This window comes from Marmota monax, unplaced genomic scaffold (genome assembly GCF_021218885.2).
Source record: "Marmota monax isolate L192 unplaced genomic scaffold, Marmota_monax_Labrador192_F-V1.1 WCK01_AAM20220418_F8-fsc00153, whole genome shotgun sequence".
NCBI classification, from domain to species: Eukaryota; Metazoa; Chordata; class Mammalia; order Rodentia; family Sciuridae; genus Marmota; species Marmota monax.
This window is the reverse complement of record NW_026692146.1, coordinates 1,495,771-1,509,737: the sequence shown is the minus strand read 5'-3', so window position 1 is coordinate 1,509,737 and position 13,967 is coordinate 1,495,771. Positions and strand designations below refer to the sequence as shown.

The window sequence follows — 13,967 nt, the reverse complement described above, 5'->3', positions numbered from 1 at the left end:
CCATTCAATAAGCCATGTGCAATGGTGTATGTCTGTAATCCCAGCAGCTCAGGAGGCTGAGGCATGAGGATTGTGAGTTCAAAGCCAGCCTCAGCAATTTAGCAAGGGCCTAAGCAACTTAGAGAGACCCTGTCTCTAAATAAAATATAAAAAAGGACTGGGGATATAGCTCAGTGGTTAAGTGCCCCTGGGTTCAATCCCTGGTACCAAAAACAAAACAAAACAAAATGCTTTAATGGGGTTTGGGACACCTGGAGTAAAATCCAATCTAAAAAAGTGCCTCTATTTTTCTGTCCCAATAGTTTCCATTTGCTCTCTACCTTATTTACTCAGTCGTAACCACATTGACTTTCTTATAGATGCCAAGCACAAGACCTTTGTTCTTGCTGTTTACTCACTCTTGAATTACTCTTCCTATAGATAGTCCCACTACTTAGACTACTTCACTGTATTCAGGTCACTGAACACTGTTGAATCAAGTGGTCTTTTCTCAGTCCTGCCCACAGTTGACTGCTTTTCAACTCTTGACATTATCAACTTTATAGTTTTCACTTTGATTCACTGTAAAAATAATAGGTCTTATGGCTTAAAATGAAAGGTGCAAAGCTGGGTGTAGTGGTCCAGGCCTGTTGTAGCAGCTACTCACCATATTGAGGCAGGAAGATCATTTGAACCTAGGAGTTTTGGGCCAGACTGGGCAATGTAGTGAGATTCCATCTTTCAAACAAAACAAAAAAGGGACAGATGGACTTAAAATGAAAAGAAGTCCTATCATCTGTGTTCTTTCTAGTGGTGACCATGGAGAGTTTCTATTGTATTTTCTAAAGATTTTGTATGCCTATACATACTTATATATTTATTCTTTTTTTTAATAAGACATTTTCTTCTGCTTGATTTTTTTTTCCACTTAGTGGTGTATTTTAGACATCTTTCTATTCTGTTTCTTTCCTTTTTTAAAAAAATGTTTTTAAGTTTTAGTTTTAGTTGGACACAATACCTTTATTTTATTTATTTATTTATTTTTATGTGCTGATGAGGATCAAACCCAGTGCCCTGCTCGTGCTAGGTGAGCGAGCACTCTACCGCTGAGCCACAACCCCAGCCCCTCTGTTTCTTTCTTTCTCTCTCTTTTTTTTTTTTTTTAATGGAAATTAGACTTATATTTTGTGGTGCTGGGGATCAAATCCAGGTCCTCTCACATTGTAGGTAAATGCTATACACTGAGCTACATCCCAGCTACTTTTTTTTTTTTTTTTTTTTTTTACAGCAGCTATGAGATACACATAATTAAGTATAATTTAAAATAACTGTAGCAAATGGCAACATGCTGTAGGAGGCCAGAAAAGGGGAAGATGAGCTAGAATGATCCAGTTTGGGGTACTGAATCTGTTGCCATGTGCTTGGAAAAAAAGTTGTATGAAGTGAGAAAGTCAGACTGGATATTAGCAAATATTGAAATACATAGGCTGATAGACAGTCTAACTTAAATTCTGCCCCTTCAATATATTATATGCTGCTTGACAAGTAATTAAACTTTTTAAGCCTCATTTAAACTTTTTTACCTATAAAATGTGGAGGCTAATATCTACCTCATAAGAGTGTTTTAAGAGAAACTAAAAGGCCTGAGAACAGTGCCTAAGTTAGAGGTTCCCAAACTCTTTTGGTTCACATGGACTTTAGGGTCTCAAAAGTTTTTTCATAGTACCCCTCGGACACCAATAATAGGAAATCTGTCTGTTAAGTAGTGATGTTCAAGTAACTTAGTAAGAAGTTAGTCCAAATAACTTTATTAACTTTTTGAAAAACAATATACAAAAATCAAATGAAAATTAATATATTTATATTTCATTCTTAAATAATCAGTTATTTTTGGGGGGGAGAGAGTAGCCTTGGGATTGAACCCAGGAGCACTTAACCACTAAGCCATATTCCCAGCCCTTTTTGATATTTTATTTAGAAACAAGGTCTTGCTGAGTTGCCTAGAGCCTTGCTATGTTGCTGAGGCTGGCTTTAAAAAAAATTTTTTTTAAAATTTGTTCTTTTAAGTTATACTTTACAGTAGAATGTATTTGGCATATCATATATACATGGAGTATAACTTCCCATTCTTGTTGTTTGTTCATAATATGGAGTTACAATGGTTGTGTATTCATATATGAACATAGGAAAGTTATGTCTGATTCATTCTACTGTCTTTCTCATTCTCAACAGTTTACTGCTGTATTCTGTTGTATTTGGGAACATTGGTTATAGTAAGCCCACACTCACTACTATAAAGCTATCTAGTTATTAATATTCTTGTGTTGTAATGGTGATTAATATTGTTGATTAAATTCTGATTTCAAATTGACAATTATTTGGTGATTTTTAAAAAATTATTTTGGTATACTTTATTAATGAAGAATTTAAAGTATAATGTTTTAATAGCTTGGTCTCTTGTTTCTTGAAATATTGAGTGTTTTATGTTTTTCATATTTTCTGTTTTAGTACCTCACCAGTAATAGATGTGGCAAATATGTGGACACTGGAATCTTAGCATCTGATTTGCAAAGAATATACAGGTAAAAAAATGTAGTTTCTAGATCCTTTCTTCCCCACTTCTACCATTGTAAAAGTTTCCATCCCGCTTAAATTTCCAGTTGACATCAATGACTGCTAGCATTACCTCTTCAATCCATATGCTCTGGAATTCAATTCATGTTATATGAAGTCTGTAAGCATCTATTATATGCAGTGAGCTGTCCTTTTCACTAGGGGTGATGGCTACTTTTTACCTTTCAGCCTCTGACACTGTCTGGTCAGGAGACAGAGATATTACTTTCTTTCCGGCTTCATTAGAAAAGCAAAACTATCAGTAATTATCTCCTTCAGTTTTTTTTTTTGTTGTTGTTGTTGTTGTTGTTGGTGGTGGTGGTTTTTAAAAATATTTTTAGTTGCAAATGTTCACAATATCTTTATTTAGTTAGTTTTTTTAAGTGGTGCTGGGGATCGAAGCCAGTGCCTCAAGTGTTCTAGGAAAGCACTGTACCTCTGAGCCACAACCCCAGCCCTCCTTCAGTGTTTTAATCTAGAAATATATCACTCACTTAGACTTTCCACTGAAGATTAAATTCTTTTTTGTTTTTAATCCCACATCTTCTCTGTCTTATTTTTCATTGACTCTGCTTTGTTTTCAGTGTCTTTATTTTCTTTTCCTCCTTAGTCTATGAATTTGTTTGCTATAGGCTGCTGTAACAAAGTATATTGACTGGATGACTTAAATAATAAGTTTAATTGCTCACAGTTCTGGAGGCTAGAAGTCCAAGATGAAGACATCAGTAGGGTTTGTTTCTTTGTCTTCACATGGACTTTCCTCTGTGAATACCTATCTGTGTCCTAATCTTTTCTTATAAGCACACCAATCACAATGAATTGTAGCCCATCCATGTGACCTCATGTTATCTTAATCACTTCTAAATGCTCTGTCTCCAGTACATTTATGTTCTCAAGTACTGGGGATTAGAACTTCAACGTATGAGTTTGTGGGAGATACCCGTTCAACTCATTGCACAAGTTCTTCATGTTATTCCTCAAATTCTGTTCTTCTGGGCTTTCTTTTGATACTATGGATTGACCCCAGGGCTGCTTTATCACTGAGCTACATCCCCAGCTCTTTTGCAATTTTATTTTGATATGGGGTCTCACTAAGTTGCCCATGCTGGCCTTGAATTTGTGATCCTTCTGCCTCAGCCTCCTGAGTAGCTGGGATTACAGGCATGTGCCACTGTGCCTGGTCAGCATTCTAGGTTTTTTTCCTAACATATGCCTCAAAATTCTTGTAGCGTCTACCCTTTGCCCAGTCCCAAAGCCATTTCTACGTTTTTAGATATTTGTTAACAGTAGCAACTTAGCAGGACCCTATCTCAAAGTCCAAAATGAAAAGAGGTGAGGATGTGGCTCAGTAGTAAAGTGCCCCTGAATTCAATCCCTAGTATAATAAAAAAAATTAAAAAATAAATACAGTAAAACCATTCTTAGTGCATTACAAATGTGATAGGCTGGTTTGGCATAAGGGCCATAGTTTGGTAACTGTGAATTAGAGAGGAAGGCAGGCTTCCCAGTACCAACTCTTGTTTTAAGAAGTATGAAAAGAAGATAACTAAAAAGACTTTTTAAAAAATTTATATACTCCACTTTTGATTTTGCTCAATATCTCTTCTTTTTTTCATCAAAATTTATTTCATGAGTGGTTTAAGCTTGCTGCTGTTTCCACCATTCATTCAATGAAATGTATGAATTGCCTTGCCACTTGTTTTTTTTTTTTTTAATAAAGACTTTTTTTTTTAACTAGAGATGGGAGTGAGGGAGTGGATCTAAAAAAGCAGGTGGTGTCACTGGGAGAGGGCATAAAGGGGCAGAGTTTGGGGTATCAGCAAAAGAGAGCAGATCATGAATGTTACCTTCGCTCCCAGGTAACTCTTTTTTTTTTTTTTTTTCTTTTTCCTTAGTTGATAGTACAGTCACTCACTTAATCACTCAGGTTAAATACCTTGTTTTGTCTTCCTGTTTCTATCTAGCCATCCTCTCTTACATGCACATCTACAGTAAGTCACCAAGCCTTGCTATTATCTTTTAAATATTTGATGGTGGCTTTTCTCCCTCTTCTCCACCCATTATTGGTTTAATTCAGAGCCTCTATATTTCTTGTTTAGACTTCGTTTCAACCTCTCATGCTTTTTTTTTTTTTTTTTTAATGCCAGGGATTGAACCCAGGGGCACTTAACCACTGATCCACATCCCCAGCCCTTTTTGTGTTTCATTTTGAGACAGTGTGTCTCTAAGTTGCTTAGGGCCTTGCTAAGTTGCTGAAGCTGACTTTGAATTTGTGATCCACCTGCCTTAGCCTCCCGAGTTGCTGGGATTACCAGCATGTGCCTGGCTTCAACTTCTTATACATTTAGCTTGCCTTCCTCTCTAATTCATTGTTACCAAACTATGGCCCTTTATGCCAGACCAGCCTGCCATGTTTTTAATGCACTAAGAATGGTTTTACTGTATTTATTTTAAAATTTTTTTTATTGTACTAGAGATTGAACTCAGGGGCTCTTTACAACTGAACCACATCCTTACCCCTTTTCATTTCGTATTTTGAGATAGGGTCCTGCTAAGTTGCTGAGTTTGGCCTTGTAACTGTGACCCTCCTGCCTCAGCTTCTGAGTAATTGGTATTATAGGCATGTGTAACTGCATTTGGATTTGGTTTTACGTTTTTATTTATTTATTTATTAGAGAGAGAGAGAGAGAATATATTTTTTTTAATATTTATTTTTTAGTATTCAGCAGACACAACATCTTTGTTTGTATGTGGTGCTGAGGATCAAATCCAGGCCACACGCATGCCAGGTGAGCGCGTTACCGCTTGAGCCACATCCCCAGCCCGGTTTTACATTTTTAAATGGTTGAAAAAATGTTTCAGAATATTTTAGGATACATGAAAATTGTGTCCATTAATTAAGTGGTTTTGTTTATTTTTTATGTTTTTGCTTTTGTGCTATAAAGGTAGAATTCAGTAGTTTCATCAGTGACAATATGGCCGTTAAAGCCTAAATATTTGCCATCTGGCCCTTTTACAGAGTTTGCTGGCCCCTGCTTTAATACACTGGTTCTCAAATCCATAGGTGCTCAGGCCTATTGCGACAATAGAAAATATAATGGCAGTCAGAAGATTGAGTTTATTGATAGAATAAGTATGACTATGATAACAACAAGTGCAGACTGATATAAATGTGTTCCGTGGGCATCTCAGATACCTTGACCACAATGTTCTTGGTGGTCTCAGTGCACTATATAAACAAGTTTTGCACCATCACAAATATTTGGTAGAACAACTGAAAGTCATGAAGAAGGGTGGGATTGTTTAGCACATAGAGTATCCAGCAATTAATGACCACACTCACTAAATTGCCATACTATTCCCCAACATGTGACACCTTAAGTCACCCCTCTAATTTTCAAAATGTCTTCTAGATGTGTTACCACCTCCACTGAAAACTACTCTTCTAAACCAGCCACACCACAGCTATCAAAGTAATCTCTTTTTAAAAATTTTTTAATTTTTTAAAAAAAATTTTATGTGTTTTAATTAGTTACACATGACAGTACAATGACCTTGACATATCATACATTTAAATCAGATGGGATATAATTTCTCATTTTTCTGAGTGTACAGGTTGCAGAATCACATTGGTCTCAAAGTAATCTCTTTAGAGTGCTTATTCAACCTTGTTATGCCCCTATTTTATAAGCCTTCAGAGCCTTCACTTGTCTTTTGTATGTACCAGTGATTTTTTTTTTTTTTTTCCAACTGCTTAAAGGTCTCATGATCTGGCCTGGCTGTAATCCCAGCAGCTGGGGAGGCTGAGACAGGAGAATCGGGGGTTCAGAGCTAGTCTGAGCAACACTGAGGCACTAAGTAACTCAATGAGACCCTGTCTCTAAATAAAATACAAAATAGGGGTGGGGATGTGCTCAGTTGTCGAGTGCCCCTGAGTTCAATCCCCGGTACCAAAAAAGAGAAAGAAAAAAACAAAAGGTCTCATGATCTAGTTCTTCCTGTTTGCCTGCCTTGTATTACATGTGCCAGTAATATCTAATAACAATTTGTAATCTCTCTCTTTTTCTCTCTCACACACACATACACATTCTCTCTGTCTCTCCTCTCTTTCTTATATATACATACCCCATAATTGTCATGATTGCTTTCTGTTATTGCATGTCACCATAATATGTGTGTGTAATATGTTTGTCCAACTAGGAAGAGTTATTTTTATTTTTGGTGCTTTACCACTTAGCTACATCCCTAGTCCTTTCTTTTTTAAATTTTGTGTTTTGCGATAAGGTCTTACAAAGTTGCCAGATTGAGATCTTCTTGCCTCAGCCTGTGGAGTTGCTAGGATATGTTGACAGGTTGCACACCACAGTGCCCTGCATAAAGGCAGAGTTTTTATAGTGCCTGAATAGTATCTTCTTTGGGTTCCAGGCTCTTGGCTAGTTCTCCAAGGGAGGTCAGCACTCTGTTTGTTAATAAAATCAGAGGAGTTGAATGAATAAGTGACTGAGTGAATAAATAACTGTCAGTTCCTAGACAGCTTAATTATCAAAGTGAAATTATCAAAAGAGGGGACAAGATTAGTTCTTTTCAGGGAACGGTAAGGGGTCTGATGGAGGGGTTTATTGAGGAACTTCATGTTAATATTGTAAGATAGCACAGTGGCTTTGGAGAGAGCATTTGAAGTGCTCATTTGTAAGGAATTCTTGTGCCCTTACTTAGTCATTTAAGTTTTTCTTTAGTACTTTCATTTCTTTCCTTTTTTTATTACCAGATAATATATTTACATAGTTCTCAAATTATGCCCACCTACTATGAATAATTTATAAGTAAAAATTTGCTGAGCCAGTAGGGTGTAGAATTACATGCTTGATTTATGGCTTTTCAAAAATGGGATCTCAAAGAAATTAGAGCCATTATTGCTAATTTCAGTATGGAAAGTGCTTTTTCTTTCGTCTTTGTCATTCAAATCATACCAAGATTTTATTCTGATAGGTTGAAAAATGTGTGCCAAAAATAGAAGTAGATTCTTGGATCTTCATTTAGAAGCAGAATAATCTAGCTCATTTTCAGAGACATTGAAATTGCTTTGTCTCATGTTAGTGATTATATTTAGTGAGATATAGCAGAATAATATATGATTTATACCAGATTGTGAGTCATGCAGATTTTTCCATTTTATACTGTAGCATTCCTATCAGATATCAGGAGCTTTTGATTTTTCATATTATAACAGATACTTATTAAGTGCCTATTTTATATAAGGGCAGTTTCATATGCTATAGTAGATATGAAAATAAATGTAAATCAGAAATTCACAGTCCAGAAGTGGAGGAAGATAAACAGTCACCAGTAACTATAAAACAAAGGTTAGGCCCATGGATTAAGTTCTATGACAGCATGGAGGAGACTTTTTTTTTTTTTTTTTGGTCTTGGGGATTGAAGGGAAAGAAAACTTTGTGTATCAATATGTAATCCTTAGTTTTTGATATTTGAATATCACATAAGCAGTACTATAAATTATGCTATCTATATATATTCTTAGTTGTTTTTTTAAATTAGGTTAGTAAAATGGTTTTGTTTTAGATCTTTTGTTTTAGATTCATGGTTGTACCTTGTGTTTTTAGTTACAATCATTTTCCAGTTCTCTTTTTAGTGTTAGGTATATGTTGATTGCTAGATGCTTTTGATTGAGTTTTATTAAGTTCAGTTCAGAAGAGTAATTCTGTTGAAAGAGGTAAGGATTAGTGTTCTGAATATTGACTGTCACTTGGTAGGTGTTTTTTCCTTAATATAAGGTTTAGTAGGTGACTATTATTAGTCTTTTTTATTGTCTTAAGGTTTGTGTTTTCAGTTTTCTCAAATTTTCATATGATTTGCTGCTAATAGAAGTATTTCAACTTAATGGTTTATAGCCCATTCCCCATTTAAATTAGTTAATTGATTTTTAAAAGTATAAACCTGTTTGGAAGGAAAAGCTTTGTATTGATATATTCGTATTACTTTAACATATTTTGCTCAAGTTCCTTTTCCATTGAGTTTTTTATTTTCTGAGATATGGTCTCACTGAGTTATCCAGGCTTTCAGATTTGTGATTTTTCTGCTTCAGCCTCCCAATTAAGTTGCTTTTTAAATTAATTTATTTATTTTTGCATTACTCCAGATTGAGCCTAGGGCTTCATACATGCTCATACATGGTAGGCAGGTGCTGTACTGCTGAGTTACAATCCAACCGATAAATTGCCTTTTTTTTTTTTTTTTTTACATCAGGTATTGAACTCAGGATCCCTTAACCATTGAATCACATCCCCAATCCTTTTTATTTATATATTTTTTTGACGGTCCAAGTTGCTTAGGGCCCTGTAAGTTGCTGAGGCTGGTCTTGAACTTGCAAACCTCCTGCCTCAGCCTTCCCAGCTTCTGGGAATAAAGGTGTACACCACTGCTCCCTGCCAAAAATTGCTTTTTTAAATGGCCATGATTTAGTACAATATTTGCTTTATTTAAAGCTTTTTATTTTGATATATTTTCAAACTTAAAAAAAAATTGAAAGAATAGTAAACTTAAAGAAAAGTTGAAAGAATAGCTTATACAAAGAAAACCCATGTATTCCTTACCTATTGTCTGTTTTCAAAAGAACAAAGATTTGTGTATGTGTGTGTGGGGGGGTAATATGGAATTGAATCCAGGACCTCCAGTTTGCTAGGCAAACACGTTAATGACCTACACTTTGTAGCCTTTTTAAAATTTTTTGAGACGTAGTCTCGCTAAGTTGCTAGCCTCAAATGTGGATCCTCCTGCTTCAACCAGCAAAGTAGCTGGTCTGTGCCTCTAGTAGAACTGTTATAATCAAAGCTTCATCCCAGGGTTTCATAAACTGACTTCCAGACCACTCATGTATAATCGAATCAAGCCTTTATTGAAGCACACCGGTGGCGGCTGACCAGAACATAAAGCTGTTCCCCTGATCAGCCCCGAACATTTGCAAGGGCACTCCTTATAAGCCTGAAAACCGCAAAAGGGATGTTTGGGGGCTGGGGGTCTAGTCAATGCAAGCAAGCCAGGTTACAGAAGCGGGACAGTGCAGTCAAGCGTAGGGAAGCCTAACCAATCACAGTTATCACAGTCACCCCAGTTACAGAAACAGAGCCCCATTACTCTAGTTACAGAAACAATACCCCATTAGGTAGTTCTGGGTTCTTAAAGGTTTCTATAGCAAAAGGAAAAGAACATCTTGCCCTAGTCATGACTCTTTTGCTTCGCATGGTTGTTTTACAGGATGAAGTCATAAAACAAAATGGAGTCACATTTGCTTCTACTACCACAGTATAAAGACTTTCTATTACATAACTGTAGTTCATTAATTAAAACTAGAAAAAATAATGGTTATATGATAATATTATCTAATTTGTATTTATATTTTGCCTATTGTCCCATTAATGTCTTTTATTGTTTTGTGGGTTTTTTCCCTACACCAAAATACAATCCAAGATCATACTTGGTTGTTTTGTCTTTTTAGTCTCCTTTAATCTGTACTGGTTGCTCAGCTTTTCCTTGTTTTTCATGATTTTGACACTTGAAGATTACAACATAGTTTTTATATTTTAAATCCCTACATTTGGATTTTTCTGCATTTCCCTTTCCCCCAGCGCATGCATATATATATAATTTTTAAGAATTTACTCTGAAGTTATATAAATATTCTTTTCCTTATCAAGCTTTCATCGGTCATCTTTACTATATGATCTTGCTAGAAATGCTTAGCTTGAATTTAATAGTGAAGAAATACAAAATAAATCTAGATTACAGGAAATTTTATGAATTAACTGGTCTGAGCCTTTCAAAAATGTCAGCGTCTGTTTGCAGAAGATCAAAAAAACTCCACCAAAAAACTGCTAGAGCTAATAAACAAATTTGGCAAGGTAGTAGGCAACATATTTCCTATATAGCAACAATGAATCTGCTAAAAAATAAATCAAGAAACCATTTCATTGATAATAGCCTCAAAACAAAAACAAAACAGACAAACAAACAAACAAAAAAACCCTAGGAATGAATCTAACCAAGGAGGTGAAAGACTTCTATAGTGAAAACTATAAAATCCTGAAGAAAGAAATTGAAGACCTCAGAAGATAGAAAGACCTCCCATGTTCATGGATAGACAGAATTAATATTATTAAAATGACCATACTACCAAAAGCAACATACAGATTCAATGTAGTCCCCATCAAAATATCAATGACATTCTTCACAGAACTAGAAAACAATCCTGAAATTAATTTGGAAGAATACCCAGAATAGATAAAGCAATTCTAAGCCAAAATAGCAATACTAGAGGCATCGTAATACCAGACTTCAAATTATATTTCAGGGCTATGGTAATAAAAACTGCATGAACTGGCATAAAAACAGACATATAGACCAGTGGTAAAGAATAGAAGACACAGAGATAAAAACCCTACACATCTAAAGTCATCTGATCTGTTGAGAAAGGTGCTAAAAACACTTTGGAGAAAAGACAACCCTTTTAACCCTTTTAACAAATGGTGCTGGGAAAACTGGTTATCCATATGTAGAAGAATGAAACGTGACCCCTATCTCTCATCCTGCACAAAAGTCAACTCAAAATGGATCAAAGAAAGTGTAGGGTCAACACTGCAGCATATATGCACAGTCAACAACTTTCTCAAGAATCCCTAAAGCTCAGGAAATAATGCCAAGAGTTAATAAATGGGATGGCATCCAATTAAATAGCTTCGGCACAGCAAAGGAAACAATTAAGAATGTGAAGAGAAAGCCTACAGAATGGAAGAAAATCTAGCTACTCTTCTGGCAGAGGATTAATATCTAGAACATATGAAGAACTCAATTTTTTTTCACCAAAAAATTAAATAACCCAATTAATGAATGGGCAAATGAATTAAACACACACTTTTCAAAAGAAAAAATACAAATGTCCAACAAATATATGAGAAAATGTTGAACATCATTAGCAATTAGGGAATTGCAAATCAAAACTTTAGAGATTTCATCTCACACCTATCAGAATGGCAGTCATTAAGAATTCAAATAATAATAAATGTTGGAGAAAAAAATGTTGAAAAAAAAATCCAACTTTACACTATAGGTTGGATTGAAATTGAGTATAACCACTATTGGAAATTAGTTCAGAGATTCCTCAAAAGACTACGCGTGGAACCACCACATGACCTAGTTTTCCTACTCCTCAATATTTATCCTGAAGAATTAAAGCGGTCATACTACAGTGATACATGCTTACCCATGTTTATAGCAGCACAATTCATGATAGCCAAACTATGTAACCAGCCTGGGTATTCATCAGTGGATAATGGATAAAGAAAATGTGGTGTATATATATAGATAATAGAGTTTTATTTAGCCATAAAGAAAAATGAAATTATGTCATTTGCAGGAAAATGAATGGAACTGGAGACCATTATGTTAAGCATAATAAGTCAAACTCAGAAGATCAGGGGACATATGTTTTCTTTCGTATGTGGAAGCTAGAGAGGAAAAAGAAAAAGAAAGGTGATCTCATGAAGATAAAAAGGGGCATCAGTAGGGAAAAAAGATAGGGGGTGGGAGGTAGGGAAGAAGTGGGGGAAGTGCTGAGGAGTGAGTGATTCCAAATAACATTGTTATATTGTGTGCATGTATGGACATGTAACAATTTCATTGTATATACAAGTATAATGTACCAATAAAAAAGGTGAAAGAGAAAAAAAAAAATAAAAACATCTGTCAAAGAAAAGATGATTATAATTTAAATGAGTCTAAAGAGAACAAAGTGAATGTATGAACCTTGATTAGACCCTAATTAAAAGAAAATAAAAATCCAAGAACCGCTTGTTTTTGGTTTTGGTACCAGGGATTGAACTCAGGGCACATCTCCAGCCCTACTTTTATTTAGAGACAGGGTCTTACTGAGTTGCTTAGTGCCTCATCTTTGCTGAGGCTGGCTTTGAACTTGCAGTCCTCCTGCCTCAACCTCCTGAGCCTCTGGGATTACAGGCGTGCACCACTGCGCCCAGCCATCTAAGAACATCTTGGGGGAGCAGTTTGAAAAATTTTAATATAGACTTTATTAAATAATATTTTATTAGTATTAAATTTCATTTTAAAATATTTTTTTAGTTGTAGATGGACACAGTATTTTTATTTATTTATTTTTTGTAGTGCTGAGATTTGAACCCAGTGCCTCACGCATGCAAGGCAAGCGATATACCACTGAGCTACAACCAGTCCCAATATTAAATTTCTTGTGTGTGCTAATTTTACTATGGTTATGTAGTTAAATGTCCTTTTTTACAAAGAGGCATACTGATTTTTGAGGTGTAATGCCGGTAACTAATTTTCAAATGATTCTGCCAAAAAAATTCTGTCAGTGCAGAGAGAAATAAAGTAAATGTAGCAAAGTGAAGATTTACTTTAGGTAAAGATTATATGGATATTCATTACATTCTTTCAAAATTTTGGGATGTTTGAAATCGCAAACTAAAAATATTCAAAGAAAATCAACTAGTAAGTACAGAATAATACTGAGAGAATGCAGTGTAAAAATATGAACTTAAAAATTCTTTAAAAATTGGTTCATGGCAATGTGAAGAGTGGCATGATTAAATATGCAAAATCATGTGACCATTTAGATTGAGCTCAATGAAAAAAATATTGATGGAGACCACTGTACTAAACTTTTTTTTTTTTTTTTTTTTTTAGTATAGACTATGGTCGAAGAAAAAGAAATGCTTTTAGGATTCAGGTAGAAAAAGGTGAGTCTTTTCTTGTTAGAGCTAAATCAATAGTTATTAGAACTGTTTTGGCTCATGGCATTTTGTTTTTTCTTTCAGTATTCAGCATAATCAGTAATGAGAAAGAAGTGAAGAATCTGGCAGAATTAGAAGATGAACATCTGGCAAAAAGAGCAAGGCAAGGTGAAGAGGATAATGAGTATGTATTATAAAATGGAGGATTTTTTTCCCCTTGAATTGTCATATCCATACTTGTAAAACTTTTATTGGCACTTCATTGCCAGTCTGGCCCTGCATAATACTTAACTTATCTCTCCATACCTTATCTTCTAGTTTTATTGGATGCTTACAGCTCCCCAAAGACTTCACATATCTTTTTTGTGCTTTTTTAGGGTGATTTTCTGTGTGGTATTCATTTTCCTTTTATAAGTTCCTACTCAGCTTGAAGAGTCAGTTGAAGCTAGGTGCAATGGTACACAACTGTAATCCCAGCTATTCTGAAGGTTGAGAAGGAGGATCACAAGTTTGAGGCTAGCCATGGCAATTTGTCAAGTCTGTTTTATAATCTTTATAAGGGAGACTGGGGATGTAGCTTTGTGGTAGAGCACTTGC

The 13,967-nt window shown here is 35.2% G+C and overlaps 1 protein-coding gene across 10 annotated transcripts in view; it reads left to right on the top strand.

Moving 5' to 3' along the window:
• Nvl (nuclear VCP like) overlaps nt 1-13,967 on the top strand; it is a 132,390-nt gene that overhangs the window by 1,618 nt on the left and 116,805 nt on the right. For all 10 annotated transcript variants that reach the window (XM_058571768.1, XM_058571759.1, XM_058571753.1 and 7 more), the window contains exons 2-4: nt 2,488-2,561; nt 13,324-13,376; nt 13,455-13,554. In XM_058571768.1, the coding sequence (XP_058427751.1) occupies nt 2,488-2,561; nt 13,324-13,376; nt 13,455-13,554 (227 nt within the window). The remainder of the gene's footprint in view (nt 1-2,487; nt 2,562-13,323; nt 13,377-13,454; nt 13,555-13,967) is intronic.